The sequence below is a fragment of the Symphalangus syndactylus genome, chromosome 8 (assembly GCF_028878055.3).
Source record: "Symphalangus syndactylus isolate Jambi chromosome 8, NHGRI_mSymSyn1-v2.1_pri, whole genome shotgun sequence".
In the NCBI taxonomy this organism is placed as follows: Eukaryota; Metazoa; Chordata; class Mammalia; order Primates; family Hylobatidae; genus Symphalangus; species Symphalangus syndactylus.
Window position 1 is genome coordinate 62,520,808 of NC_072430.2, and position 26,901 is coordinate 62,547,708.

Consider the following 26,901-nt stretch of genomic DNA (forward strand, 5'->3'; position numbering starts at 1 on the left):
GTCCTTCAGGGAGAGCCTACACTTTTTGCTATGGCCGTTTAGGACTGGCCCTGCCTCCATCCCCAGTCCCCACTCCTACCCACGCCACACCTCCAACTCTACATTCGCTGCATTCAGAATTCCAGCTGGGTATTTACTTATTTCAGTTCTTCCAATTCACATGTTCTCTCTTGCCTCTAAATATGGACTGTCCCTGAGGCCCTCTCCAGGAATTCCTGCTTTTAGTCCTTCTAGTGTTGCTTCCTTTCTTCCGAAGGACCTGGGTAGCTTGGGTGGTGTCTACCTTCTGGGCAGTGAGCCATGGGCGAGGAGGCTTCCCCAGGGAACCCGAGGACCAGGGCAGAGCTCTGCCCCCTGTGGGGGGTGTCTGCCTCCTGCCTGGGGAGGAGCGTAGCAGGCTTTATTCTCCCTCCCCCCCTCTTCTAGGCATGCTTCCTCCTGGGCTCGAATCATTCAGGCTAAGAGACCAAAAGTGCCCCAGGGGCCTGCGGAGCATCTCATGCTTTCTCAAGTGGCCATAAGGAAGACGCCTCACTGTAACTCTGGACTTCACCTCCCATTTGTAGAAGGAAATTGGTGCTTGTGTCCTGCAAGGTATCTTCCATTTCTAGACATGGTTAGCATGTTGGTTAGCACCCTGTCCTCATCAAGCCCTGTGTACAAGAAAGAGAGCCTGTCCCCTTAAATCTTTGTGTTTTGGAGGATGGGTTGGATATAAACACTTAAGATGCACATCTGGCCAGGTGTGGTGGCTCACTCCTGTAATCCCAGCTACTCAGGAGGCTAAGCCAGGAGGATTGCTTGAGGCTGGGAGTTCAAGACCAGCCTGGGAACACAGACCCTCATCTCTTTTTTTCTCTTAAAAAGGCACACACTGGGTAAACTCAGTGAACTTCAGGTGAATGAGGGCTTGTATTCTGTGTCTTACAAGAGCAAAATGGAGTTGGCTAAAAGATGAAGTAGTCCAGACCCCAGAGCACAGGAACAAAGAGAAAGTATGTAGAATGTGCTCACTACCCCGGAATTGGATTGGCACAACTGACAATGGATGGAGGGGAATGATTCATCATATATGCATTTTCTCTCATCCCCAACTTGCTGTCTTTATACTCTTCCATCTTGGAAGAGTAACAATCATAGCAAATCAACGTTTAGCCTCTTCTCAGTGAAGAGATCTGGGATAAATATAACAGAAAGCAAATTATTGAGGTCCAATTGGACAGATTTGATTTGGGTTTGTAGGTTCTCCTGACCTCACTTAACTGAGGCTGTTTTATGGGGCTTGGTGTGGTGACTTACACCTGTAATCCCAGCACTTTGAAAAGCTGAGGTGGGGGGCTCTCTTGAGCTCAAGAGTTGGAGACCAACCTGGGCAACATGGCAAAACCTTGTCTCTACAAAAATTAAAAAAATTTACCCAGGTGTAATAGTGCGTGCTTGCAGTCCAAGCTACTCAGGAGGCTGAGGCGGAAGGATCACCTGAGCCTGGGGAGATTGAGGCTACAGTGAGCTGTGATTGTGCCACTGCACTCCAGCCTGGGTGACAGAGACCCTGTCAAAAAATTTTTCTGACATGGACAACCAGAAATATGTCCCAACACTAGAGAAAGCCGAGGGACACCCAGGCCTGGCTGTGGTTCCCACAGGAAGATTTAACTGGAGCCTTTTGGCAGTCCCGAGTAACAACAGCTCTGGTAGGACCATTTCACTCACCAAAGCTCCGATTTTGTTTCTCCTGGATTAGACTTAAAAAAAAAAACCTCAAAAAACTGTGCAACACACTATTTAAAAACATTGCCTCTAAGTCAAACATAAACATAAGGGGATATTTTATAAAGCACAAGCTTTATAAGGTTGCCAGACGTTTCTCTGTTGGTTTCAAAAATTGAAGTAGAAATCACTTAAGAGTGGAAAATATTCCATGCAGGAAATTCTTGGACATTGAATTCCCAGGTTTACGTCACAGAGAAGTCAATGTCTGTGGACAAGAGCCCCATGGGTAAGGCAGGTTGTGGGAAGCCAGTGGGCTGGGTTGAAGTTTGGGAGGACAGTGTGCACTGTGAATTTGCTCCAATGGGGCTCCAGGCTCCTCAATGATGACTGAGTTATAAGGCTTAAGTTTTGCCAAAGTGTCCCAATTTCCCAATCATGTCTCCCAAATGTATAGACAGAAACACACACACACACACACACACACACACACACACACACACACACACACACATCATTCTTTGTTCTTAATCTCTAGAGGCCAGAAACTGATAGTGGGAAGTCTAAAGGCCATGGTCTAAGGGTTGCTTTGGAAACAGTGCTCTAACAATTGACCCATTTCCAAAGACTTCCAGTTCAGGCTCTAACCTCCCACCACCAGTCCCGTTACCTCCTGGACCTTCCTCTTCCTTTCCCATGTCCCCTTTCCCAACTATTTTGCTTTCAGCTTTTAGAAATGATGAGTGAACAAATCAGTCACCATTCTTGGGCCAACTTTGAGGCACCCCTCTGACCTGATGTGTCCCTCTCTATTGAGGGCATTCTTGGCCTGATTAGGGATATGTTGGTATCAGGATTTCCATCATCTAATCCTGAGAGGAATGTCCCACACTGAATTTTGCAGGTTCACCTCACAACTTAGGGAGCCAGAATAGAAATACTTTATAGCAGTTGGATGGAATACTTTTGTCTGTTAAATAAGATATTGGGGGAGGGAGGTTGTAAGTTTATGTTTATTGTATTTTACAAAAGAATTGGACTATGCAAATTGGAAAAAAAACAACCAGTATCACAACTGGAATTCACAAATGGTTTGAGACTCACTGGATAAGCTAGGAGGACCTAGAGCTACTGCTAAGGGTCCAGAGGCTGAACAGCCCCGGGAAGGGGTGGCTTTCAAGTGTTAAGAGGTATGGATGGAAAATAGCAAACATGGAAATGCCTACAGAAGCCTGTGGAATGACATCTGTGAGATTGGTGCTGGGGTGCACTATGGCGGAAAATCGCAAAGTGTGGGCTGCCACAATGGTGCTCCTGGGTGGGCCAGAGCCACCCTAAAGGCTCCATGTTTTCCTAGAGAAGGATTAAGCACTGGTTGTGGATGACATTTTCACTGATGAAGGCACTGTCCCCCAACCTTCCCTACAACCACTGGGGACAGTAGGTCTTGGGCTGATTGTGAGTCAGGGCCAGTGATAGATGTAGTGACTGTCCAAGGGAACAGGAAACTTCCATGAGAGTTTGAATTCCTGGCTTGTGTTGCCTCTTCAGCTCCTGTCTGCGTTAGCACATGGAGTATGTGTGGATAAGACCCACTTCTGGACTCCTGGCTCAAATCCCCTGCAGCCTCTTCCAAACCATTGTGCTATATACATGTTCATTCCCCTCTAACAAGTGGCATTAAATCTCATTTTGGAAGGGGGCTGTTGAGGGCGTCCTAGCTGCTTTACTCTATGGGTAATGTTTTCTCCAGGAATGAACATTCTATAACAAAGATCACCGGCTAAGAGCTACAGCTTTGCTGATAAAAATCGCTAAGCAACCCCTCTTCAGACACCAGGCTGAGCTCTTCATGGTCCCTCTCCTTTAAGCTCACAACGCTTACATTTACCCTCATTCTACACATTTCAAAGTGAGGCTCAAATTTTCTCTTGCACACTCCTCTCTCCTTCCTTTATAATACTGCAGTCATACTGAGATATAGCTCATCTGGGTTACAAGGATTCAGCTTTATGAGGAATTACATTTTACATCTCAGCCTGTAAGAAATTTTGTTTCCAGGGAACAATTTCGATTTTACATGTCAGTTGAGCAGCTGAGCCTGATGAAAAGGGAGTCACTGTGTGGTCACTGTCATAATGTCAAGCTGTGGCTGCCTCTCAGAACTCTGGGGTTGCTAGGCTATGGTGGCAGGAACCTCTCTATCATATGTTTTCTTTTGTTTTCACCTTTTATTAGAGGTTTAATTATATAAACTTTGAATATCATAAGCCAAAAAACAAACTCAAGGCTCAGAGACATCAAGAAACTTGTCTAAGATCACACAGCTAGAGAATGCTTGAGCCAGAATTCAAAACCAGGTGCATCTCTCCACTCATATGCTTAACTGACACAATATTTAGAATATATGTCATACAGGAATTAGAAATATTAGAATGAGATTCAAGCCATGGATAGGTAAGCGCCAAAGAGGCTGCTGTTTCTTGATGCCATGATTAAGGTGTGAAATATTTCAAAGACAATGAGGGGAACAAGCTATAAACAACAATATCTGCAAAGTTAGAGTTTGTATTTAGAAACATGCCCCTAAGTCTGGTGACACATTTATTGGCTATTTTGGGCACAGATCAAACTGCATAAATTTCTAAAACCCTCTCTCCATATTTTTGTTAAAAAGCAGCTCATAGCTGAAGATGTGGCATGTGCAGAATGGCCAGGTGGGAATAGTTAACAGAGATCCCATTCTGGTTTTTCCTTGAGGGGGCTATTTGACTCAGTTCTTCTTTTCTTTTTTCTTTTTCTTGTCCTTTTTTTTTTTTTGAGACAGAATTTCCCTCTGTTGCCCAGGCTGGAATACAGTGGTGCAATCTTGGCTCACTGCAACCTCTGCCTTCTGGGTTCAAGTGATTCTCCTGCTTCAGCCTCCCAAGTAGCTGGGATTATAGGCATGCACCACCATGCCTGGCTAATTTTGTGTGTGTGTGTATTTTTAGTAGAGACAGGGTTTCACCATGTTGGCCAAGCTGGTCTTGAACTCTAGACCTCAAGTGACCAACCTGCCTTGGCCTCCCAAAATGTTGGGATTACAGGTATAAGCCACCGCACCAGGCCTCAGTTCTTATTTTCTATTCAATCACGTATGTTGAAAAAAAGAAAAAGACACACCAGTGTTACAAAACCTTGTATTAATCATTTCCCTTCACTTTCAATATAACGTTGATATGAAATATAGCCATGATTCTTAGTTACATGGGAGGAAATGAATAATAAATACATTGTAGCAAGTTTAAACCACAAGGGTGTTTCACTGGTAACAACATTTGAAAACTGTACACTTGCAAAGAACAGCATCTTCAAACATTAGTATATCTGTATATCAGTAAAGCTTTTACATGTAACAAACATGCTCTTTCCATATATGACAAATTTAAAAAATATGCATTGCTTGGCAACATGAACTAGGCAAAAATATTTCTTTGTTCACTAACTTTATACAGGAAAACAGGACGAAAGGCATGCATGTACAATACAGATGCCTGCACAGGGCATGCAACAAAAGAAAGCTTTTTAAAAGTCAGCTTACATTAGGCATAAATACATGAGGATTATATATTAATAAGGGAGGAAGTTTTCTGTTCGACATTATTAACATTCCTGTTTTCTTCCTATTCCTCCCAGAGGAATACACATTCACCTTTAAGTAAAGATAAAGGAATTACAAAAAAATAAAACTCACTTTGCAAACATCTCTGATGACTTGTAAAAAAAAAATCAACATTAGTGTTATCACAGCTCCATGTGCAAATTATCCTTCTGCAGGTTCTTCTTGTAACAGGCACACCCAAGCGCCTTGGTCAGGCTGCTTCCCCAGGCCCAAGCTGGAGCTGACTGCTACAGACATCTCCAGGGGACCAATGAGACTGGGCCTGCTTTTCCTCCCCTTGCCTGCCTTCTGGTTGCATGCTTTTGCATTCAGCCCAGCTCAGCCCCCCAGCCCAGGCTCCTGGGGAATACACATCTACAACCTTGCACCGGCAGTAGCTACAAGAGGTGCAGAAGAACAAAAGACCCGGAGAAGGCTCCCATCCCGTAAAAGGCAGCCAAGGACACCTCAAAAGAAACCCTTGTTTCCCTCAGTGTCTCTTCAAACGAATGGGAGAGAGGGGGGCCCAGCTGTAGCTCCAATCCTGAGTACCAAAAAGGAACCCTCAATACACAGGATTTGAGAGCTCGGTGCAAAGACCCGCCCGGACAGGCAGACCCAGCCACGTCTATTTTGCTTGCTGGCTCTCGTTTAAAAAGTGAAAACTCAAAAGCATGTGAAAAAACAACATATCAGCAGCAATGTTTCATGTCTTGTACACAGTTCATGTGTTTCTTCCTACTGTTTCTGGTAAGAAGCCACTATGAATAAAAAGCACCAATAAAACATCATACATGATAACAATATTGTAGAACACCACTGTCCCTAGGACAATGTAGAGATGCCAAGTACACACTGCTTAAATCAGAACAAGGGGGAAAAACATGTAGTGAAATAGATTTTACTCTGAGATTTTTAAAATTGTTACCATTTTCTTAATATAAAACAGTTGCATTTGGTGGGGGTCAATGGGTAAATACAAAAAAAGGCACTGCTGCTTTTATTACTAAATATCTGACTTCACAGCCTTATGCATGCAACTGTTTGATTCTTTTATAAATAAAATTCTTTTGCTTTAGGATTTTTAAATTGAGCTGTATACCTGTAGTCAACACAGGGCTCAAAACAAGGTGGGGACAGGGTCTTAAAATTTATCAAACACTCAACTTAAAAAAAAAATTAAAACACTAATAGCAAAACACAACTAAGTAGATAAATCTATACACTGTCAATGAAAAATAAGCTTTTCTTCTTTAAAAAAAGAATTATGTTGTTATTAATAACAGACTTTATCATGGTTACCAGCCATAGCAAGTTAATAAGTAACATATCCAAAATAATATCTCTAATAATCAGATAACCATTGTTTCTATATTCAGTGAAGGAATAAATAGAAATTCAGATTTGCAAATACTTTAAGGTCTTCTTCCTTTTAAAGGATTCATGCAAATGTGATTGTGTTCACAATCTGTTTTCTGAATGAGTCTTTACGGATATATGTGTTTTTGCAGCAGATCTGAATGCTTTCCTTTCTCAGCAAGATGTGTAATACCATGGTTTTTTCTCCTCTTTGTTCACTTTCTCAGTATCCTACAAACCCACATTCGCAAACCCTCTGGTCTTACCTTTGGCCTTCAACCTTTGACCTATTCTTCCTGCCTTACATGTGATCATCCATCCCAACACATTCCCCAAGTAACACTAAGCTTGTTTAGAAAAGGGATGTGGGGGATGAATGTTAATGGCACTTGGTTAAAAATAATCAACTAAAAAATGCCATCTCTTTCTGCACATGGATTTGCATCTTTAGAACTTAGTCACCCAAGGAGAGGTCTGAACCTTTTTTTTTTTTTTAATTCAACACATGAAATTGTGGATTCAAGCCTTCTCTGCTCACGAAAGGCTTTCTATGGTTACGTTGTTCTCAACTTCTTAGACTCAAAAGGACTTCAAAAACCTGGTGGCGGCATCCAAGGCTGGGTTGGGTGTATGTTTTTGATCTTGAAAGTAAAAGAAAATTGTTCGGATTTCATTAAGGCCTTTTAGGTCTACATGTTCATTAGCTTTAAAAAAAAAAAAAGTCAGGGCAGTGATTTCCATGGTCTGATCTTCTAAATTTCAACTCTGACTTCACACACACACACACACAAGGCACCCAACTCATCCATGGAACAAACAGGCCTTGTACCATCTCCCTGATCTTGCCTCTGGCTGAGCATTCATACCCTCATTTACACAACCTGATTTTCTACACAACTCCTCTTTGATTTCCTCTAATACCCTCCATTGCGTCAAATTCTGAAATGTAGCCTTTCTTGCCCTTCATAAACAGAGCTTACTTTGTGGTAGGTACCACAGTTTCTCAATCTCCTACCAAGTAACGAGTGTCTTTTTCCTCCCCTCTGTGTGGATGGATAAATCAACCAACACAGCAAATCCCTAATTCACACTGTGCGGATAGCGCTGTCATTTCCATCGTGAAATCAACCTTTCCTACATCTTTCATCGCCCACTGGAGATGGCGGGGCTGTGCCGTGTGGGCCAAACATCTCCCTGCATGCGCTCTCTGGACTTGCTGACCGACCCTCTGTACACTGTTGCTGGGCCTTTCTCCCCTCCTCTCCCTCAGCAGTGACAGGTGAAGTAGATGCAGCCTCCAGGCTCGAGTTCCTACAAGCAACCCTAATGTAAAGGTTTTGAGCTCATTTTCTGGGTATCAAACCTCTCACAAGGGGAAAAAGTCCATCCTTGCCTTTTCTCCTCCAGTGGAACTTGTACCCACCTGTGTGTGTGTGGAACAAGGCTGGGAGTGACAGGCTAATGCCCCGTGGGTGGGGCGGAAAGGGAGGGAGGCCTCTCCGTGACAAGCAAATCCAGCACAGAAAGAGGCTGCAGGATTCTTTGAGAATCTCTGGGTGCCCTGCGAGCAAACCCATAACTGATCACATGATGTCCTCATCCTTGTGCGCTCACCCAATGCTGTGCTCATTCCGGCCACGTCCATCAAGTCCACCCACATGCTCCTCCCGCCTAACGGTGAAAGACGGACAGCTCAGGCCTACGTGACTGCATCCATCTTCCCAAGAAGCAGAGCTCGGCAGCCGTTTTAAAAAGACAACTCTGCTGTTCTTGTAAAAATAGAGGGAAAAAATGAATCCATAACAACAACAGATCCTTTACAAAAACCATAGTATGAAGAGAGGTTCTATCCAAACTCTTTACACATTATGTACCCTTTAAAATTATTATGTAAACAATACACAAATCAAAGTTTAGCTGAAGTTTTGTTGCAGGGAATTTCTTCCTTCTTTCCCCCGTTGCCATGGGCCCTCTCCTATGGCTGTTTCCAGCAGGGGCCTCAGGGAAATCCAATCAGGATTGAATTGGATATAAAAGGCAAGCCAGTATCTTGCTTTGGGTGCACGTGCCCACGATATCCTTCTGTGGCCTGCCTGTGAAGCCAGGCCTTCCGAGAAGCCTCCCCAGGGCCAGGGCTTCTGCCGTCCTCTTGTGTGTCTCCTATCTCTTTCATGGCAGTACTCGTTCCCCTGCCCCCTTTCCATCCAGAGAGCTACCTGCATTCCCTCCACCCCCCTCCCAGTCTCATAATTCCCTAGAGACCCCTCCCCACCCCACACACCAAACCATCCCATGACAGAAACAAATGACAAAATAACCAACCCCAGGTCTACTGATATGTTTACGAGGATGACCTACGCTCTCACAAAATCAAAACGGGAGAGGGACCAGGGGGAAAAAAGGCTGCAAAGTATCTTGGAGGATTCTGTGCAACCCTGAAGATGGCTGACACTGGACCCGCAGCAGTCGATTTCACGGCCAGCGCGGTCACTCTCATCTTCAGCTTCTAGATGGTGGAGGTCCGGTCAACCCCGTCTGGGAGAGAGAGCAGCAAACAATGGGCACAGGTGAGCAAAACAATCCTGTTCATGCCCACCTATGCCAATGCCATGCATGGTGGGCCTCCCAGCCTCTGAGGGCAGAGAAAGGCTCCTATGTTCATGTGTTCATGCATTTATATACCCACACACACGATATCTGGGGAATAGCTATTTTTGCCAGGAGCCATATTGAACCTGAGAACCAAGATGAAAATATCTAATCCTCACCTCCCAAGTACTTATATTTGAGGGTAGACACAGACATGTAGACAGACAATAATGCTATATGTGATCATTGCTATAATGGAGTATGTACCAAGAGAGCAGGAACATGGAGGAAGGAATGATGGCTGCCCAGTTGGCCTGGGAATTCAAGGACAGTTTCAGAGAGATACAAAGTGACTTTTGTAGCTGGTGCTGGCAGGAGGAGGAGGGTGGGGATGGTGTGCGGTGCACACATAGGCGGGATGATAGGTCATCCGGTGGTGGAGCTGAGGGTGCGTTGGAGGTTGAGGATGAAGGATGGGGAATGGAGTAGAGGAGATGGGGTGGAAGAGCCAGGCAGGGGCTGCAACAGACACGCAGGTGGACCTGTCTAGCTCACATCCCTTTCTTTGGCAGCCTCTGCTTCTCACCCCACGTCCCTGATGAGACACTGGGGACAAGGTGGCTGTGACCCTGTCCACAGCTGAGTAGACCAGAGGGATGGACACATCTGACGCAAACAAATCCAGATTCTGTGTCTCGAGAATCTGATGAAAGGCAGAGATGTCTGAGGTAGGTGTTGTGGGCACTTAGAACTGAACAGTCTCGTGGAGGTGGGAGAGTGCTGAGGCCACCCAGAATCTGCCACATCTACATTTTGGAGAAGTGGATAACCCAGGCTACAGAGAAGTCAGGGATATGCCCATCAGAGGTGTCAGGCCTGCCTGGCCCCTTTTAGGCTGTCTGCTTACAGGTGGGTTCTAGAACGGTCCCCAGGAGCAGACCATAGGGTCTTGCATACCATGAACAAGAGCTTAGAGGTAGGTAGTTGGGGAATTATAAGCAGTAGAGTAATGAGATTTAATTTTAGAATGGTTTCTCTGGCAGTTGCATCAGATAACCTGAGGAAGGAAGGATAAGGCTGGTGGCAGGTGGACCAGTTAAGAGGCCCCTATAACAGTCTGTGCCAGAACCGACAAGGGTCTTTTCCAGTGAGCAGAGAGAGGCATGGATTAGCCATCACAGGCGGTAGGAATAACTGCGTTCAGTGACCACTAAATGTGGGTGAGACAGGGCTGCGGGGTGCCTCCCTGGCTTTGCTGATGTCCCAGTCCAAGCCCCAATATTACAGAACTGGTCCACCAGACGCAGCATCTCTATTTGCTTGGCAGAACTCGGGTGTGAGAAGGGAGTGGCAATGTGTTCCAGGGAAAGCTGGAGGACCCAAGTGACAGAGGGCATGCCGAGGCCACCACAGGGGGTTCCTGGCTTCCTTGTGGGTGGAGCCAGGCTGGCAACTCTGCCAGTGGGGCCGTGGAGGAGAAGCACTTCTTCAGCTGAAACTTTTGAGATAACTGTACGTTCACATGCTGTTGTAAGAAATAGTCCAAACAGACCCAGTATACTTGTATATAAGTTCTGTATGACTTTAGGGGAGATGTTAAAGAAAGGAAGCAGTGGTCCCTGAGTGTGTCAGTGGTGTCAGATCACCAATCCTAGAGGCCAACAGATGTGAGCCTCTCTTCCTCCATCCCTGAGTCGCAAGCATCGGAACCTCTTTTACTGTGCTTTCCTCTCCCTGCCCATTCCTCTTCCCATAAAAGGACTTAATTCATTAGCATACTGTCTCCAGCAAAGCCATCTTTCCTGGCACCTGGAAGGGGTCGGGCAGGGAGGGCACACTGCCACTGTGCCCAACTAGGCCACCCTGAACTTAATTTGCATTCTCTGTTCAGGAAACTGCTTACGAGGCTTCCCACCAGAGGGGATTATTGGGAAAAAACACAGCAATAAAAAGGCTTAGGAGATTAACAAGATGAAAACATTAGCAAAAAACCCATCAGTTCAGAGAGGTTTTCTGTAAAAATAGAACAGACCGAAAAAACGAAGTCTTTTCAATGAAAACCTTCCTTTAATAAAGAGCATTTGGTATTCTTGCTAATGATGATAATGTTAGTACTTAGCAGTTTGATATGAGCCTCCAAAATGCCAATTGTCTGAGATGTATCGAGCCCTGGGGGAAAAGGTCAGTTCTCCTTTTTCTTCGGTCAAAAGTAGTGAAAGACTGAGTCAGTCCCCCACCCAGCTGGCCACTGTCGAGCAGGGGAGCACAGGGGCTTCCCTCCTGGTGTCAGAGCTCTGGCAGGTGCCAGCTCAGGGGACTCACTCACCAGCTGCCATCCTAACTCTGGCCCCAGGGAGACTGTCATTACTACTTTTAATTGAAATATTTGCATATCATAAATTTCACCCTTTGAAAGTATACAATTCAGTGGCTTTTAGTATATTTGCAAAGCTGTGCAACCCTCACCACTTTCTAATTCCAGAATATTTTCATCCTCCTCCCTTCAGCCCCTGGCAACCACTCATCTACTTTCTGTCCCAGTAGATTAGTCTATCCTGGACATTTCACATAAATGGAATCATACGCTCTGGGTCCTTCATGCCTGGCTTGTTTCACTCAGCATAATGTCAAGATTCATCCACTGCGTCTCATAGGTTGGTACTTCTTTGCTTTTTAAAGGCTGAATGCTCTTTCACTGTATGGATACACTACATTTTGTTGAGCCATATTCATCCTTTGGTGGACATTTGTCTCCCATTTCTCATTAGGGGGCTGCTGACCCAGTCTCCTCTATGAGGTAAAGATGAGCTGGCAGCACCTCCTGCCAGAGGTACGAGGGATGGCCCAGTGATGTTCCTAAGATCTGAATGGCCGAGGCAGAGAGCAGTGGCTCGCAAATGAGGCTCTTTATAGAGCTCTGGGGGAAGTCACAGAAGCGGCTGTGTCTTCCCACCATCTGTTTGGTGAAGCTCTGTGATGCCCTTGGAAGGCCTTCAGCTCCCCCTGGTGCTGAGGTCAGGTGGGTGTGGTCTCGGGCCACCACTTTGCTCCATGCAGAGCATTGATCTATTTCATCTTTGGTTTCAGGATAAGATTGTGTTTGCAGAGACTAAAAATCTAACAGCCTTAGGTCTGGAGGACAAGGCTCTCTGAAGGGGCAGAGGATGGCAGTCTTTTCCCCACCACTGCCAGGTGGTGCACATCTTGGCTCTAGGTGTGCAGACCCCCCTTCTCTGGGTGGGTAAGTGTGTCTAGACCAGATAGGGCTATCGCTTCTCGGCCTTTTGGCTAAGAGCAAGTGTAGACTGGATAGGGCTATTGGAAAGGCTCATAGGAGGCCTCTCTGTGTCTCTGTGGCACAGAGCCTCCCAGGAAGCTGGCAGGAAATGGCAGACATCTCTTCTCTCCTCTGCCTGCCAAGCATCCTAAATATCCAGGCCCAGAGAAAGCTGCCCGCTTAGTACCAGGAGGGAGCTGAAGGCCTCCCAGGGCTGCTGTGACCAAGCATGACTTCCAGCCAAACACACGGGGGAGCACAGCTGCTTGTGGGGCCGCAGCCCTGCACAGCACAGCCCCCATTCCGGGCTTGGGCAGTGGATGTGCAGGCACCTCTAACTCAACCTGTCCCTGTCACATAGGAAAGGACACCTCAGCCTGCTTTGGGCACCAGGTGTCAAGAAAGTTGTTTGCAACCAGGAGATAAACAAGCTGGGTTTTCTGTTTTTCAAAAATTCTATTTCTAAGGCAAGCTGGGCTATGCTTGGACCAGGCTGGGGGATCTAGTGCAGAGAAGGGAAGCATCCAGTCTTGTGCAGGATATTCTCACTAACAGCCATGTCTCATGTCCCTGACTCCTCCAGGCCCGGCACTTGGCTGGGACAACTGCTGTGGTGTGATTCCCATGTGCACTGGGAGGTGGAGCTTCTGGGGACAGAGGGACAGCTTTGATCTCCAGGTCCCTGACTCACCTCCCAGAAAAGGAGGAGGAACAGGGCACTGGCCACTTGGCATGGTGCCGCTGGAAAATGGTCCAATAGTACCCTAAGGCCACTCTTTCTCCCTGTCCCCTGCCTACCCCCCTCCTTGTCCTCCCCCCATTCTCCTGAGCTCCTGCCACGGTAGAGACAGCAGATGGCCAGTTCTCCCAGGCACGTGGTAACAGGGACATGGGGACATGCAGGAAGAACACACTCACCTCCCAGGGCGTGTTCGGTCATACTGAGGCACAACGACTCCAGCCTGTTGTTGATGTCAGGTTCGGTCACAGGAAGCTGGAATTCTGCAGGGGATAAAGGGTTATGTTGGTGACAAGGAGGAGATAAGCAGGGTGCCACCTGGTTCCACCTGCAGGAGAAAGGTCTGGTGTACCTCCCTGGGAGGACTTGGGGACTGTCAGCGCTGGCATGGAAGGGGCTCCACTCAGGCTCAACCAATCTCTAAGGTCTGTTAAACACAGTCCACTGTGAACTTGGGAACATGGAACAAAACGGAGACTAAAAATAGCTGGTCATGTCACAGTCTGTGCCTCCTCTGCTCAGAACCCTCCAGCGGCCTCCCATCAGAGTAACAGCCAACCTCCTGCCCTGGCCCGCGAGGCCCCGCATGATCCAGTGCCCTCATACAGCTCTCTCCTTCCTCTGCTCTGCCCCAGGCCCCCTCCTACCTCAGGGCCTTTGCACCGCTGTTCCCTGGGGTGGTTTCCATGGCTCTCCCTGCCTTCACATTTCTGGCTCTATCGTCTCCTTAGAAAGGACTTTGTTCCTCCTATGAGCCATGCCCCCACACTATCCCTTTCCCCTGCTTTATTTTTCTTCATAGCCTTTGCCCACAACTGTCATATTTGATATTTGTATTCACTTTCTACTGTCCCCCTCCTCTGACCCCGCTGAGTGCTCACCTCATTGGAGCAGAACTTGGCTCTGCCCCTGTGCCTAGAGCAGGGCCTGGCACACATCTAGAATGGGAGAGGAAAGCCAGGGCCCAGCATCCACCTCTTAGTGTGAGACCACGCGGGGGGCTTTAGGTGTGTGGGCTCCTTGATCTGCCCAACAAGCCCAAGTGGGGTTCAGGGAGGTGAAGTCACACATCAAAGTTAGCCAACTAACACAAAGCTGGGACAAGGCCCTCTCTGACTCCAGAGCCAGGGCTCTGCCACCTGCCACAGCAACTGCAGGTGACTGCCAACACACTCAGCCTCGAGGGCCTCTAGAACCAAGGGCTGAGACACTCACTCTGCAGGCAGTAGAGGGGCTCGGCTCCCACTGCCCGACAGTGCTGTGCACATTCTCACCACAATCTCCCCTCTACCACCTGGAACCCCTCTCGTGAGCAGGAGGCAGCCTCTGGGAGCCAACTCCTCTCACCTGCTGGAGCCCTCACTGTCAGCACCTCCACAGGCCTCATCCGGTGGTGACTTTAAATGTCCTCAACTACCTGGAAGTGCCTTGTGGACAGTGATGATGCTTCCCTATCTCTCTGAATCTCCCACAGCACCTAGCCCTGGCCTTCTGCCTCATACATGTCTACTGAGTGAAGAAAAAGAGAAGTAGAAGGAAACTCTGACAGCTAAGAGTTGTGAAATCCTTTTTTTTTTTTTTAAAGTTTTGTGACACTGGTTTGAAAAGAATTGCAAAATCCTACGGAGAGAGGCAGAAAAAAAGTCCCAGAGGGGGTGTCCACAGCGGGGTGTGTTCCAGGTGACCGAGAAGTCTCTGTGTTGCCACCACCTTCCTCTGCGAGCCTGGGAACCTGTTCCGTGCTGAGGGCCTTAGCTCTTCTACCTGTCAAGTGGGCAAAGCATCCCGGGGTCCCCCTGCAGGCCACTTGGCTGCTCCTTCATGTCTCCACCAAGGGAGCACATGGGGCCAGAGAGAGAAGAGAAGTGAAACGAAGTTGGTGGCTTGGCGGGATAGGAAGCTGAAACCAATGGTTAAACCAAAGTTTTGTTTTCCTTGATTTGCTATACATTAAGATAATCTCTGCAATGTGTGTTTCCCATTGTCAGCTAATTCAGAGGCAGATGTTGCTTCCGTTATTTAAAAATCTCAGAAGGCTGGCAAAAAGGAACGCTATGGAAAGCACCAGAGAGCTGACCGTGTTCTTCCTGACCCATGTTCCGGCATCGATGGGTTTGGAAGAAAACCGTGCCAATTCATGAGCAGACGGAGGCTGACTGAGCTTCCAGGGAAGTGGGGTGCCACAAAGAATGGCAGGAGTCTCCACCGCCCCCACCTACTAGTTGCTGTTAGAGTAGGGTCGGGGCAATTAGACAATTCCAGGGGGAAGAGATTTTAGTATTTTCATCCATTCATGTGAAAATCATATGCATGCAAAAATTAGCAGTCTTCAGGGTGTGAAATCTATAAAATAGAAACGCAATTTTATATATAGCGAGTTAGCAAATATGAAAAAAAAACAAACCTCAGCAATTATAGCCATCCATATGCTCATTGTAAGATTTAGTTTACTCTCCAGCGCTCCCCTTTAAACAAACACTGTGGAGAGATTTGGATAAATAAAGATGCTCGACATTTGGAGAGAAGTGTTTCAGCTGCAGGATTTCTTGCCAACACGCAGCAAAATGCCATTTTCCAAGCCTGGGATTGCGTGTTCCAAAAAGGGGGCTGAGAAACGCAGGGCTCTCCGCTCCAGAATCCCCAAACCTTCGTGGCTGCTCTTTTAGGTGGGAAGTGGGGGTGTTCACTTCTTCTCCCCAGCTCTTTGCTTCCATGCGCTGGGGAGCCGTGACCCCCACCACTCTGAGTGGCTCTGAAAAATTCTAAGTCTTGGGAGAAGCCCATATGTTCACACTGCAGAGTTTTCTAATAGTGTGACTTTTTAATTGTGTATTTGATAAAAACAGATCCATGCCATCTCGCCGCACGTATAAGACAGAAAGACCAGCTGGGTGGAAAACAGCTTCCATCTCAGGCTAGGAACCCTCAGCTGTATGGGGCTGGGTGCCCCAGAGGGGCATTCGGGCAGCTCTTGCCTCACAGACCAACGTAAACCACCAGGCCAACCCTTGCTGTGGCTTCTGTTAACCCTGAGGGCCCGTCTCATTTATCCCAGGCCCCTGCCGCTAGCGGCCACAGACCAGGCAGATGGAGATGTGAGTCCTCAGGAAGGCAAAAGGAAAGACCTCTCTTTAACTGAGCCTCCTCTGCTCTTTCCCAAAGGAGGCATGTTTCTTCAGCTCAGAAGGCATCTCTGAGGACCAGTGTTCCAGTATTCAGTAAGGATCCCCAGTTTTGGAATCCCCAAGGTCTAGGCTGACTTGAGACATTAATTGTATCTTTTCAGAAGTCCCACATGTATGGAGTAGTCCTGTGTGCAGGCCCAGGGTCAAGAAGATTCCGGAAGAGAATGCTACCCATCCTTAATGAGGTGCTGCTGCAGCATCCACCTGAGGAGCCCACAGGGCTTGTCCTTGGCAGTAACCGTCCATCCCTGCCGGGTCTCATGTGTGGCACCCACGGTGCAATTCCGCAGTGCTCTTTCTCCAAGGCACTGAGGGTAAGGAGCCAATTTCTTTGGGACTTTAGAATAAGAAACAGGCTGGGGCATTCCAGGAAAAATCTATAGAATCCCATTTTGCCAGTGACAGCTGAGGCAACTCTGTTGGATAACTAGAAAGGTGTGGAGTCTGGTTCACTGAGGAACAGGGTTGCTAGGAGGAGAGAAAGCAGGGAAGACAAAAAGGGACAGAGCAGTGGGACCTGGTCCGCTGTGATGAGATGAGTAAAGAAGAAAGGAAGACAAGAGAACTAAGAAGAAAGGGGGAGGGTGGTAACAAAAGGGAAAGAAATGGCACAGGCAGGGAAGCAGAGGGGTGGGGCAGCAGGCAAGCTGAGGATGGCAGAGACGGCCGTGGAGGGTGGCAGGAGTAATGAATAGCATCTCTGAGTTGGCTATGGGAATGCACCTTTTCTCTGGTGGTCTCCTAACATTCCTAAGCCTGCAGAAGGTCAGTGCCTGTGGAGGTCCTCTGGGAGCAATGCTTTCACAAACAGTGATGGGTACAACATGGTATAAGATGATATTGTACCATCTTGCCCCAAATTGATGCTCAGAGGCAGAAGGCTGTGGGCCCACCTGGGTTCTTGGCTATGACAGAATTGATTTATTTATCAGTGTCCCTACCCATTGTCTGCCAGTCCTGAAAGGGATGTCTGCCTTGATTTATTAGAAGACATGGAGGAAATATTTATCCAGTACTGTACTTGGGTCCCTGTTCTGGTTTCTGCCTCTGCATGGCAGCCCCTTCCACTCCCTACTGGACCCAGTGCACCAATAACTGTCTCTCTATTCTTTCTAAAGGCAGTTCTCCGGAAGGAAATGAAAAATAACAGCCTGGAGCACTGTGCTCCCAGACATATGCAGCGTGCTTATGGCAGAAGAATCCCAATTGTGAGCTGGTACTTAGAGGAGGTTTGCCGTGGTGAACAGGTAAGTCACACCATGAAATGCTGCCATGTGAGGCGCCATTGGACCCAGCTCACATCCAGCCGGTTCGCTACCAAGGGTAGTTTGCATGTGGCTTTGGGCAAGGGAAGAATGAGATTTCCAGAAGGCTGTGCAGCCTACCCTTCTGAAGGTTTTCCTTTGAAGCCTGCTATGGGGTTCCCTGCCCTTTTCTGTTAGGCCCTCCGGGGGTAAAGAACTTCCATCATCTACTGTTGAGCCACAGCCACTCTAAGATCCTCTCTGACTGGATCCCAAGGACAACTAAGCCCGGGTCAGTAGAAATTAGTTGCTACCAAAATAATTTCCAAACCAGTTATCTAGCTGAGAAAACACCCTGCCTCCATGAGGAACGTGACCATTTGCACAGGCGCCACACTTGTTTTCTGGTGAGCATATTACACTTCGTAGTATTTCTTACTCATCACCGGCAATAGCCACCTGAAGGGTGTCCTGGCTGGTCCTAGGAAACAGCTAAAACTTGTCCATGTGAAGGTGGAGGTTGCAGTGAGCTGAGATTGCACCACTGTACTCCAACTTGGGTGACAGAGTGAGACTCCGTCTTGAAAAAAAAAAAATAAAGCTTGTCCATGTGGGAATAACATGAAACACCACTCCTGAGGGGCCTCCAAGTGCCCGTGAATTGTGTAGAACCAGGAGCGAGGGACACGTCCTGTAAACCCAAGCAAGGTGACTGATGAATCGATCCGCAACTTGGAGGTGGGTTCCAGCCCTCTGTCTTCTCTGTATGAGACGTTGAAAGTCTCCCATCAGTAGAGTTATTTTAGGTTTACAGAATCAAAGCAGCCTTCAAATGCACTGTAGTCTTCAAGATGTGCCCAGTTTACAATGGATTCTCTGAAGACATCTAACAGCCAGGAGGAAAACACTGCATTGTATAACAGTTTTCTGAGTATTTACTTTTGGGTTGGTTACACATCTCGATTTCATTTTGCGTTCACTATTACTCCTGTTCATGTACAGATGAAAGCCACTTTCTGACTTCCTGATTTTTGCTGTCCTGACATGATATTTGTAGGCTAGTTTTAACGCCTGGCCACAAGCCCTGGGAAGTCTCCGTAGCGAACCAGATTGCACTGCTTCGTGTGGAAAGGCCCATCTGCAGAAGAGGCTCTGAATCCAGGATGAGGACCCTGACGCTAGGATGAGCCTTCGTCTGGACCTGCTTGGAGGTCAGAGGTGTTGTCCCTGGGTAGGAGGCTGTCTCCTTGGGAGGAAGGAAAAGTCACTACAGTGATCTGTGGCCTTGACAATGATTGGCAAGGGCTGAGGAACCGCAACCCTGTGCCCTTAAGCAGGGACCTTCTGCAGCCTCCTTCCCCTTCAGTGAGGGATCCTGGGTCCTGGCCAGGCCCTGCTCTATGGTGCCCTTTATGCATGTCCTGGAAGAGCCACCCAGCATGGTGCTGAGCGTGCTGGGCAGGACTTAGGAGTGGCTCCTGTCCAGCGCTCAATGGTTTATTTGCAATCAGGAAATTTAGAGCGGACTTTTTCCTGTGCTTTGGCTGTTATTAAAAATGCCGTGTGAGGATCTTTAAGGCCTTGCTGGAAGTGAGTTTGTAATACTTGAGAGATTAAAAAAAAACACTCAAAGCGTTCCAGAGTTTTAAGTCCAGTATGCGAAGCATATCATTTAGAGACTGGCAGGTAACTACAAACTGCTAGAAGGAGTTGCGCCTGTGGGCTAGGAAGGGGAGGGGAGAGACAGTCACTTTGCTCACAGCACTTCTGTATTATTGGATTCTTTAACCACGGGAATAAGAGGCTTCGCATGAAGAGTGAAAATGATATTAGGTTCATAGTTGCCCTGAGCACAAGCCAGCCACTTGGCACTGCTGTGAAATAGTGGAGGGGAAACAAAGGTATAGGTGGAAGATTCTATCAACAAACCCGAAGCGCTCCGGGACAACCCAGCTCTTAGAAAGGGAACTGTCTGTACCTAGTCTTCCCAGTTAAGATGGAGAAAGCTCAGGGAAGATTCAGTATGAACAAAGAGGAAGGCTGAGAACTGGCGAAAGTGTGGCAGGAAGGGAAAAAATCAAGAAGGCCTTGAGAAGGTATAAAGAGTTGAAGACAGTGGTCACTCTGCTGGTGAGACTGAGGCCAGGGTGAAAGACTCATTCAAGGTGACAGATCTCCCTGTGCACAGGACCTCTTCAAATCTTGTCCAGATTCTTTTTTGTTGGGAATGGATTATACATAATTCTGCATGAAAACAGAGGGTGGGATGAAAGGACCCTGGGATAAAGCCTTCACAACCCCCAAATTTTATCATGTTTCTTCCCAGGAAGAAAAATAGCTACACATATAGAAATATGTATAGTTATGTTTTTATATTTTTATATTTTGGTGCAGAAATATACAGAAAAGGAGCTTTAAAACAAAAGTGAGCGAAGAAGAGTTTTGGAAGTCAAGAAGCAATGTGAGCAGGCCTCTGCACCGGCTGGCTGTCGCTCCCCTCCCTGACATGCCGTTCCCAGCGGTGTGTCCTCTCCTTCAACATCCTTCTCCTCCCTGGCCTCCCAATTCCAGCCTACCCCCCGCCCCCCATCCTGCACCCTCCTGCCTGACTTCTACTCGGAATCCCCCACATGGAGGAATCCCCCCAGGGAGAGGGGCCAGAGTCCAAGCTCCTCAACTTTGGATTCAAAGTCCCCCACCATATGGGCCACAACCTTTACAGCTCCCTGGGTCCACTTTCTGCTACCTCAGCCCAGACCCTTTGGCCCAGCCACGGCTTCTGGGCCATGCTGTGGTATTCTGGACCTTTGCAGTCTTGCTCCTGGGTTCTTCTGCCTGTAGCTCTGCCTTCCCTCTTTCCACCCTCTGCTATGCCCTGAAGCTCAGCTCCAACTCCAAGAAGCTTCCTTGCCTATTCCAGGCCACAGTGACACTTCCCTTCCTTAAACTCCTACAGACAGGACTTACTAGACAGAGCATTTCTACTGTCCAGGGCATTTTCCTGCAGGTACAACACATCTCCGGTTTGCCTCCCTTGGGGCAGTGGGGGTGGGGGGGTCCATCCAGATAGGTGCAGTGTAATTGCCTGTGTGGCTTGTTATTACTCTTGGAGTCTACAAAGTCTACAAGATCACTGCCTGCATAGATAAAGGGTTCAAGCATTCATTAGCTGTGCATAATTCCAACCACTCTGTCTGTTTTAGGAAGCATAGTGAAAGCTGAAATTGATTTGAAGTGTGCTAAGTTGCTCTTTAACCAAGTAAAGGAAAGATGGCTGGTACAACAGTCATCACTTTGCAAGAAAAGCCCAAACCAGGGGGAAGGTCTCAGCATCAACAGTTTTCTCTTTCTCTGTCTCACTCTCACTTTCTCTTTCCACACACACACACTACACATGGAGCCCTCCCACCTCCCCACCACCAAAGCCCTCTTGTGCTATCTCTGGTTTAATCAATCTAGAAATATAACTAGTATCAAAAATATCCCCATCAGATTGCAACCAACTCTGGGGCTCCACATGCTGGCTCTCAGCCAAGCCGCCGCTATTCATGCTGGCAAGGCACAGTTTAAAAAAGGAAAGGCTTCTATAAGCTCCAAAGAATGCACGGTGACAGTCGAGGCTAAGCACTTTCCGGCTAGGTTTGCTAGGGCATCTATTTTGGCCTCCCCCCTGTGTCAAGGGGACGTGAAGCGCCGGGCCCTACCTGGCTGCTGGAACATCAGCATGTTCTGTGGGGAAGTGTGCACGGGCAGCGAGCGGGTCCTCTGGACTGAGCTGTGGGTACGGCTTGGCATGCTATTGCTGCCCCCGGGGTTGGCAAACCACAGGTTCTGGTGAGAAAAGCAAAAGGGGAACTTGTTAGTTCAGCCCCACTGGGGTGGAGAGCAGAGCCGCCAGCAAGAATTTGGGAGGCAAAGATCCCAGGAGAACTCTAACTTCTAGAAAAGGGGCTTGCAGGCCAGAGCTAGCATCTGCATATTTATAGAGAGAGGGTTTAGATTTCATTCACTGTAATTTCTCTTCACCTCCTCAGTGCTGGCCTTGCTGTAAGCCTCAGCTTCATCTGGACACCTCTCTCCCTACCTGCAAAACTCTTTCTTTATATCCCATTTGTTGCTTTTGCTTTTTCCCTGCCACTTTTCTAGGAAATGGGGGAGTTCTATAAATGTATGCAATGAAGAGCACAAACTATTTCAGGGCTCTGATTTTTTTTTAGATTCTTACAATGTACTCCAAAGCGAGGGGGAGAGAAAAGAACCTCTCAGCTGGCAATGAGCTGGCACAACTCAGCTTGTGTGTCCCAGCAGTGACGTCGTCTTGAACTGATCTGGGGGTTGGGGACAATGGTCAGAAGATGGGGCTTTCTGGTACCCTGGGGAGTGAATCCTGCCCATCTTGCCTGAAGCCCTTTTCCTGTTTTTAAGCTGATCTGTCATCCCTTAGTTTCTCCTGAGACCCCAGAACCTCAGACCTACTCGTGTCCCTCCGATCCTAATCCCCACCCACAGAGCTTCGAGAAGCTCTGGGCACACAGGTGGAAGGCACTGGGCAGGGGTGGGGCCTGGGGCTAGAGGGGTATGAGCGACGGGCCAGAGAAGTCAGCTCTAAATTGCACAGCAAGAACCTCTGGGCAGGCTGAGAATGTGTTAACTCTCCCCCTGACACACACTCTCAGATTTTGTCCTGTGGATGCTCCACCAGAGCTGGGATTGAGACAAGGGAGCTTTCTGCCATGGATAAAAAGGGAAAGAAACTTCTCTAAATGCCAGGCTCTCCTGGAACCCAGATTTGGGTGGTAGAAGGTCAAGCATGGGGCAAAGAAGAAATAGGTCTTGCATTTCTTTCTAAAGGTCCTCTTGTGCAGGGTCCCCAAGGTTAAAGTGGTCCTCTGGGCATCCTAAGCACAGCTATGGGGTTGCTTTGTCTCCTAGAGAACAACGCAAACAATGCTGTTACCTCTGAGGAATGGTGGCAACTGCCCCCAGCATACTCCCCCTTGGCCTCTCTCCCCACCCTGGGGTCACCTGGGGGGACATCTGCAGCCTCGGGCCTTGAGCTTGGCCATCCTCCTCCTTCCTTGGGGCAGAACAAACCTGTCTTCCTTGTTTCATGATGGTGGGGGCAGCTGTGGTGTTGCGCTGGTTGGAGCTGACGAATCCACTGGTGCCCAAGAGGCCCAGGCGGGCAGAAGGGACATTCCGAGAGGGGATCTGGTACTGGCGCGGGTTCCGTCTGCCCATGCCGCCGCCCACAGAGCCAGCCGTCGGGAGGGAGTTGGACTGCCCAAAGCCTCGACTGTGAGAGCCAAGAGAGAAGGAAGAGACTATCAGTCATTATTCAGCCCTTTTTAAGCCACAGGCTTCCCAAGGGATGTCACCTTGGAGGTCTCCTCACATTTTTTTTTTTTTTTTTTTTTGAGACAGGGTCTCAGTCTGTTACCCAGGCTGGAGTGCAGCAGTGAGATCTTGGCTCACTGCAGCCTTGACCTCCTGGGCTCAGGTGATCCTCCTATCTGAGCCTCTGGAGTAGCTGGGACTACAGGCATGTGCCACCATGCCCAGCTAACTTAAACTTTTTTTTTTTTTTTGTAGAGATGGAGTCTCACTATGTTGCCCAGGCTGGTCTCAACTTTTCAGGCTCAAGCGATCTTCCCAACTCAGCCTCTTGAGTAGTTGGGACTACAGATTTTTATATTTTTGGTGGAGTCAGGGTCTACCATGTTGCCCAGGCTGGTCTGGAACTCCTGAGCTCAAGTGATCCTCCTGCCTCGGCCTCTCAAAGTGCTGGGATTACAGGCGTGAGCCACTGCACCCCGCCTCTGCTCACATTTTGACAGTTATGAGGCCTACAGGGAGCTGTGTGCCAGCAAATAACTATAATTAAAACAGCAGCTAACATCTGAGAGGCTATATCACATGCAACTTCCTGGGACTTCAACATTATTTTTCGATCCTTGCAACAACCCTATGAAGTAGGTGCTCTCTCCTTTCTAGCTGGAGAAGTTTTTACTTCTAATCCTGCCTAATCCTTGTGCACAGGTCACACAGCCAGCAGGGGGCAGCGCTGGCACGCAGGCTCAGCAGGTTCACCAGCACTCTGCCGCCTTGCGCCTCCCCGCCGCATCTTCTCCAACCCATGTTGCTGCAGATGAGGACACAGGTTTTGAACACTCACATGCTTTCGAGAGGCCACATAGGAAGAAAACAGCAGAGTCAGGGTCAGAACTGGTCTGACTCCTGTCCCAGTGCTCCCTTCTTTAATCCTATCATTGTTTCTGCTCAGCCTGTGTGGCGGACTTGGAGAAGCCTGTGAGGCCCACCAGGATGTAAGCTCCACGTCTGTCCTCATCCATCCTGCATGTCTGGTGCCTGAATCAGTTTCTGCACAGTGAATGCAATTGAATGAATGAACCAATAAGTCTCTGCCATCATGATGCATCATCCTCAAATGGGAGAGCTGATGCCACCTGTGGGGCGAGGGATATAAGGTAGGAGATGATGTTTGCAAGTGTTCTGGACCTAGGACACAGACTGCCTTCACTTCACAGGCCCTCCCTGCAGAGTCGGCTGCGTAAGGGCCAGGGCAGGTCCATGCTTCTCCTGGGTCCATGCAGGGAGGCTGCCAGAGCCCCTAGCATCACATGCGGATGCCGGCGCTCCCGCTGGCTTGGGTGACCTCAGCACTGAAGAATGCATCCTCTCCGACACGCCTCAGGTCCGGGAGGTTATACAGCAGCCGGCAGGGTTTCAGGAACCAGCACATTCTTTCCAAGAAGAGTCAGCTTTAGTCATTCACGGATGTTGAAGTCGAAATGCTTTACCTCCAGTGGCCACAAGATGGAAGAGATCTGCTTTTCCAGCGACACAGGGGAGGTTTGTACCAAGCCTGTGGGGAGACTCCGGGAAGCAGGGCTGACGTAGTTTAACCAGTTGAGGGTGATAGGGGCCTGCAGAACAGTCATTTCCTGAGAAAGAGAGCTGTGCCTGTATGTAGGGGGAGGGGCATCTGAGCCAGCAGTGCAGATCTCAGAAAATGTTTCTCTTCTCCCCAGAATTCCTAAATTTCCTAGGGGGAGAAGTGGCAGGAAGGAGAATTCTGGGCTTGTGCCTTTCTACTTCCAGGCTTTGGTGGCCAAGGAAAGAGTTCTAGATTCTGGTCAGAAGCTCATCTAAATGTGGTGAGGAGGACACTCACAGGTTCTTGGTATCTTTATCTTGGCCTTTCTTCCTTTTCTCTCCCATTTTCCCTTTTAAAAATTTCGTTTTTATTTTTACGAAGGCTGAAGATTTTTTGGTTTGAAAGAACTCAGGGCCAGGAGGGGTAGAATAAATTTCACATGGTGATAGACCTCCTTTGGAGGAAGGACAATCTGACTACGTGAGGTAGAGACAAGGGCGGGGTGTTTTTTTTGTTTGTTTGTTTGTTTGTTTTTAATGACGAAAACTAGTCCTTTGAGCTCTGAAGTCGGAATTTTGGCCACCTGGTAGATGATTCAGTATTCTGCTATGATTTTTCCTTATTTAGTGTGGATAGCGTTTTCTCACTTTCCTTTTTGGTTGGATTTTTAAAAAGTTATTTCATATGCAAAATACAGAGTCAATGAGTGATGCTAAAATGATTTGTGCTTCCAGGAAGGCAAGACTGAATTCTTAAGCAATATAATGTGGGAAGAGGACTCTGTTATGGGATACTTAGTCACTGGAGAAAGGAGGGATCCAGGGACTCTTAGGACTCAGCTGTATAGGGGAGGGGAGTAAAGCGTGAGAGTAGGACGTGATGAGGGGAGAATTTGGCTAGGCCATCCTTTTCCTGATGGGACCCTTCGAGGGTTATTACAAGGCCAGCTTTGCAGAGGGTTGCCACTGCTGGCAACCAGAGTGAACGCTTGGGTTACTTAAGATCGCTGGGCTTAATGAAATCATCAATGCTTTCCGGGGAGAGAACAAAGTGACAAAAGCAAGTTTTCCTTTCTCATTCTCTTGCCTTACCTTTCTAAATCTGATTTCATTACACTGAAATGTTGAAATGCATGAAAAGTCTTTGATAAAGTAACATTAATAAGAACCAATTAATTTGGGATTTGTGATAATTCAAGCAGGGGCTGGGTTGCAGTTACCTTTGTATTATTGGAGAAACAGGTCTTCAAAGCAGATTAATAGCACAAAAAGATCCCAGAGGAAATACTTATGAGTATAAAACATTTTCTAGCATTTTAGTAACATCTAATTGAACATCCACAAGCGACTCATTCTTATCTAATCATCAATAAAAAGAGGTCCGTTAGGACTCCAACCTGGCAAACCTTGGGTTAGCCCAATCCAAGTGTTACTAATACACTGGAGAGGTCAAGGTTCATGCCCCCTGCTCCACCTCCAGAAGGCTCTCAGATGTGGACCAATGACAACACCGGGCTGACAGAGGCCAGGGTGGGACTTTTGGAGGAGCAGCAAAGAGCTTAAAAGCCCCATCTTCATCTCCAACCTCCGAATGCCTTCTTCCTCTTGGAACTTGTCTCCCAAGGGCCTGGTGTTGCAAGAGGAGTCTGGAACCTTTTCTCTTCACCTGGGAAAAGTATTGCTGCTCTTAGAGAAAAGCCACTTGGGATGGGGGTAGGCCCCAGGGCAGGAGGCCAAGGAAGCAGACCTTGCCTTTCATCTGGGCCATTGGGAATCCTCAGGGCAAAGAGGTAGTCTAGTCCAACCCATGAGGGTTGGCAACCCCAAGAGGGCTTGGGGCCAGGGAACTGGTCCTGAAGAGTGTCGCTTTACCTGAACCATCTTTTCTGCTCATCAGCCTGAGACCATGAGAGTTGCCTGGCTTCCACAGGGTTAAAAGCATGGAGCTGGAGCTGGTGCCAGCCTGCCTGGTTCAAATCCCCGATGCTGCTACCTATGAACTTGTCTGTAAACTGGGGTTAACAACAGCAGCTCTACCTCACATGGTTGTCACGAGGATTAAATGTATTAATATTCTTAAAGTGCTTGGATACCACTTGGCATACGTAAGTGCTAAGTAAATGTTTGTTTAATAAATAAGCGTTATATATGCTGGAATGTGATCACACTTCAATTTTAAAATTAATCTTTCATGAAGTCTTTTCACAAACTTCAACTGGCCTTATCTCCCTTAAATACAAAATAGTGATGTTTTAAGG

General features: G+C 47.8%; 1 protein-coding gene across 5 annotated transcripts in view; it reads right to left on the minus strand.

Annotated features, from left to right (window-relative positions):
• The window catches only part of SAMD4A (sterile alpha motif domain containing 4A), a 263,587-nt gene that overhangs the window by 33,757 nt on the left and 202,929 nt on the right, over positions 1-26,901 (minus strand). For 2 of the 5 annotated variants that reach the window (XM_055289314.2, XM_055289317.2), the window contains 5 exons: positions 22,841-23,042; positions 21,451-21,577; positions 13,670-13,777; positions 13,497-13,580; positions 4,879-9,247 (listed from right to left, as the gene is read on the minus strand). In XM_055289314.2, coding sequence (XP_055145289.1) covers positions 9,219-9,247; positions 13,497-13,580; positions 13,670-13,777; positions 21,451-21,577; positions 22,841-23,042 — 550 coding nt within the window. In that variant the 3' untranslated portion in view covers positions 4,879-9,218. Of the gene's footprint in view, positions 1-4,878; positions 9,248-13,496; positions 13,581-13,669; positions 13,778-21,450; positions 21,578-22,840; positions 23,043-26,901 lie in introns of those variants that run through there. The other 3 variants (XM_055289316.2, XM_055289315.2, XM_063645576.1) reach the window with 2 other exon arrangements.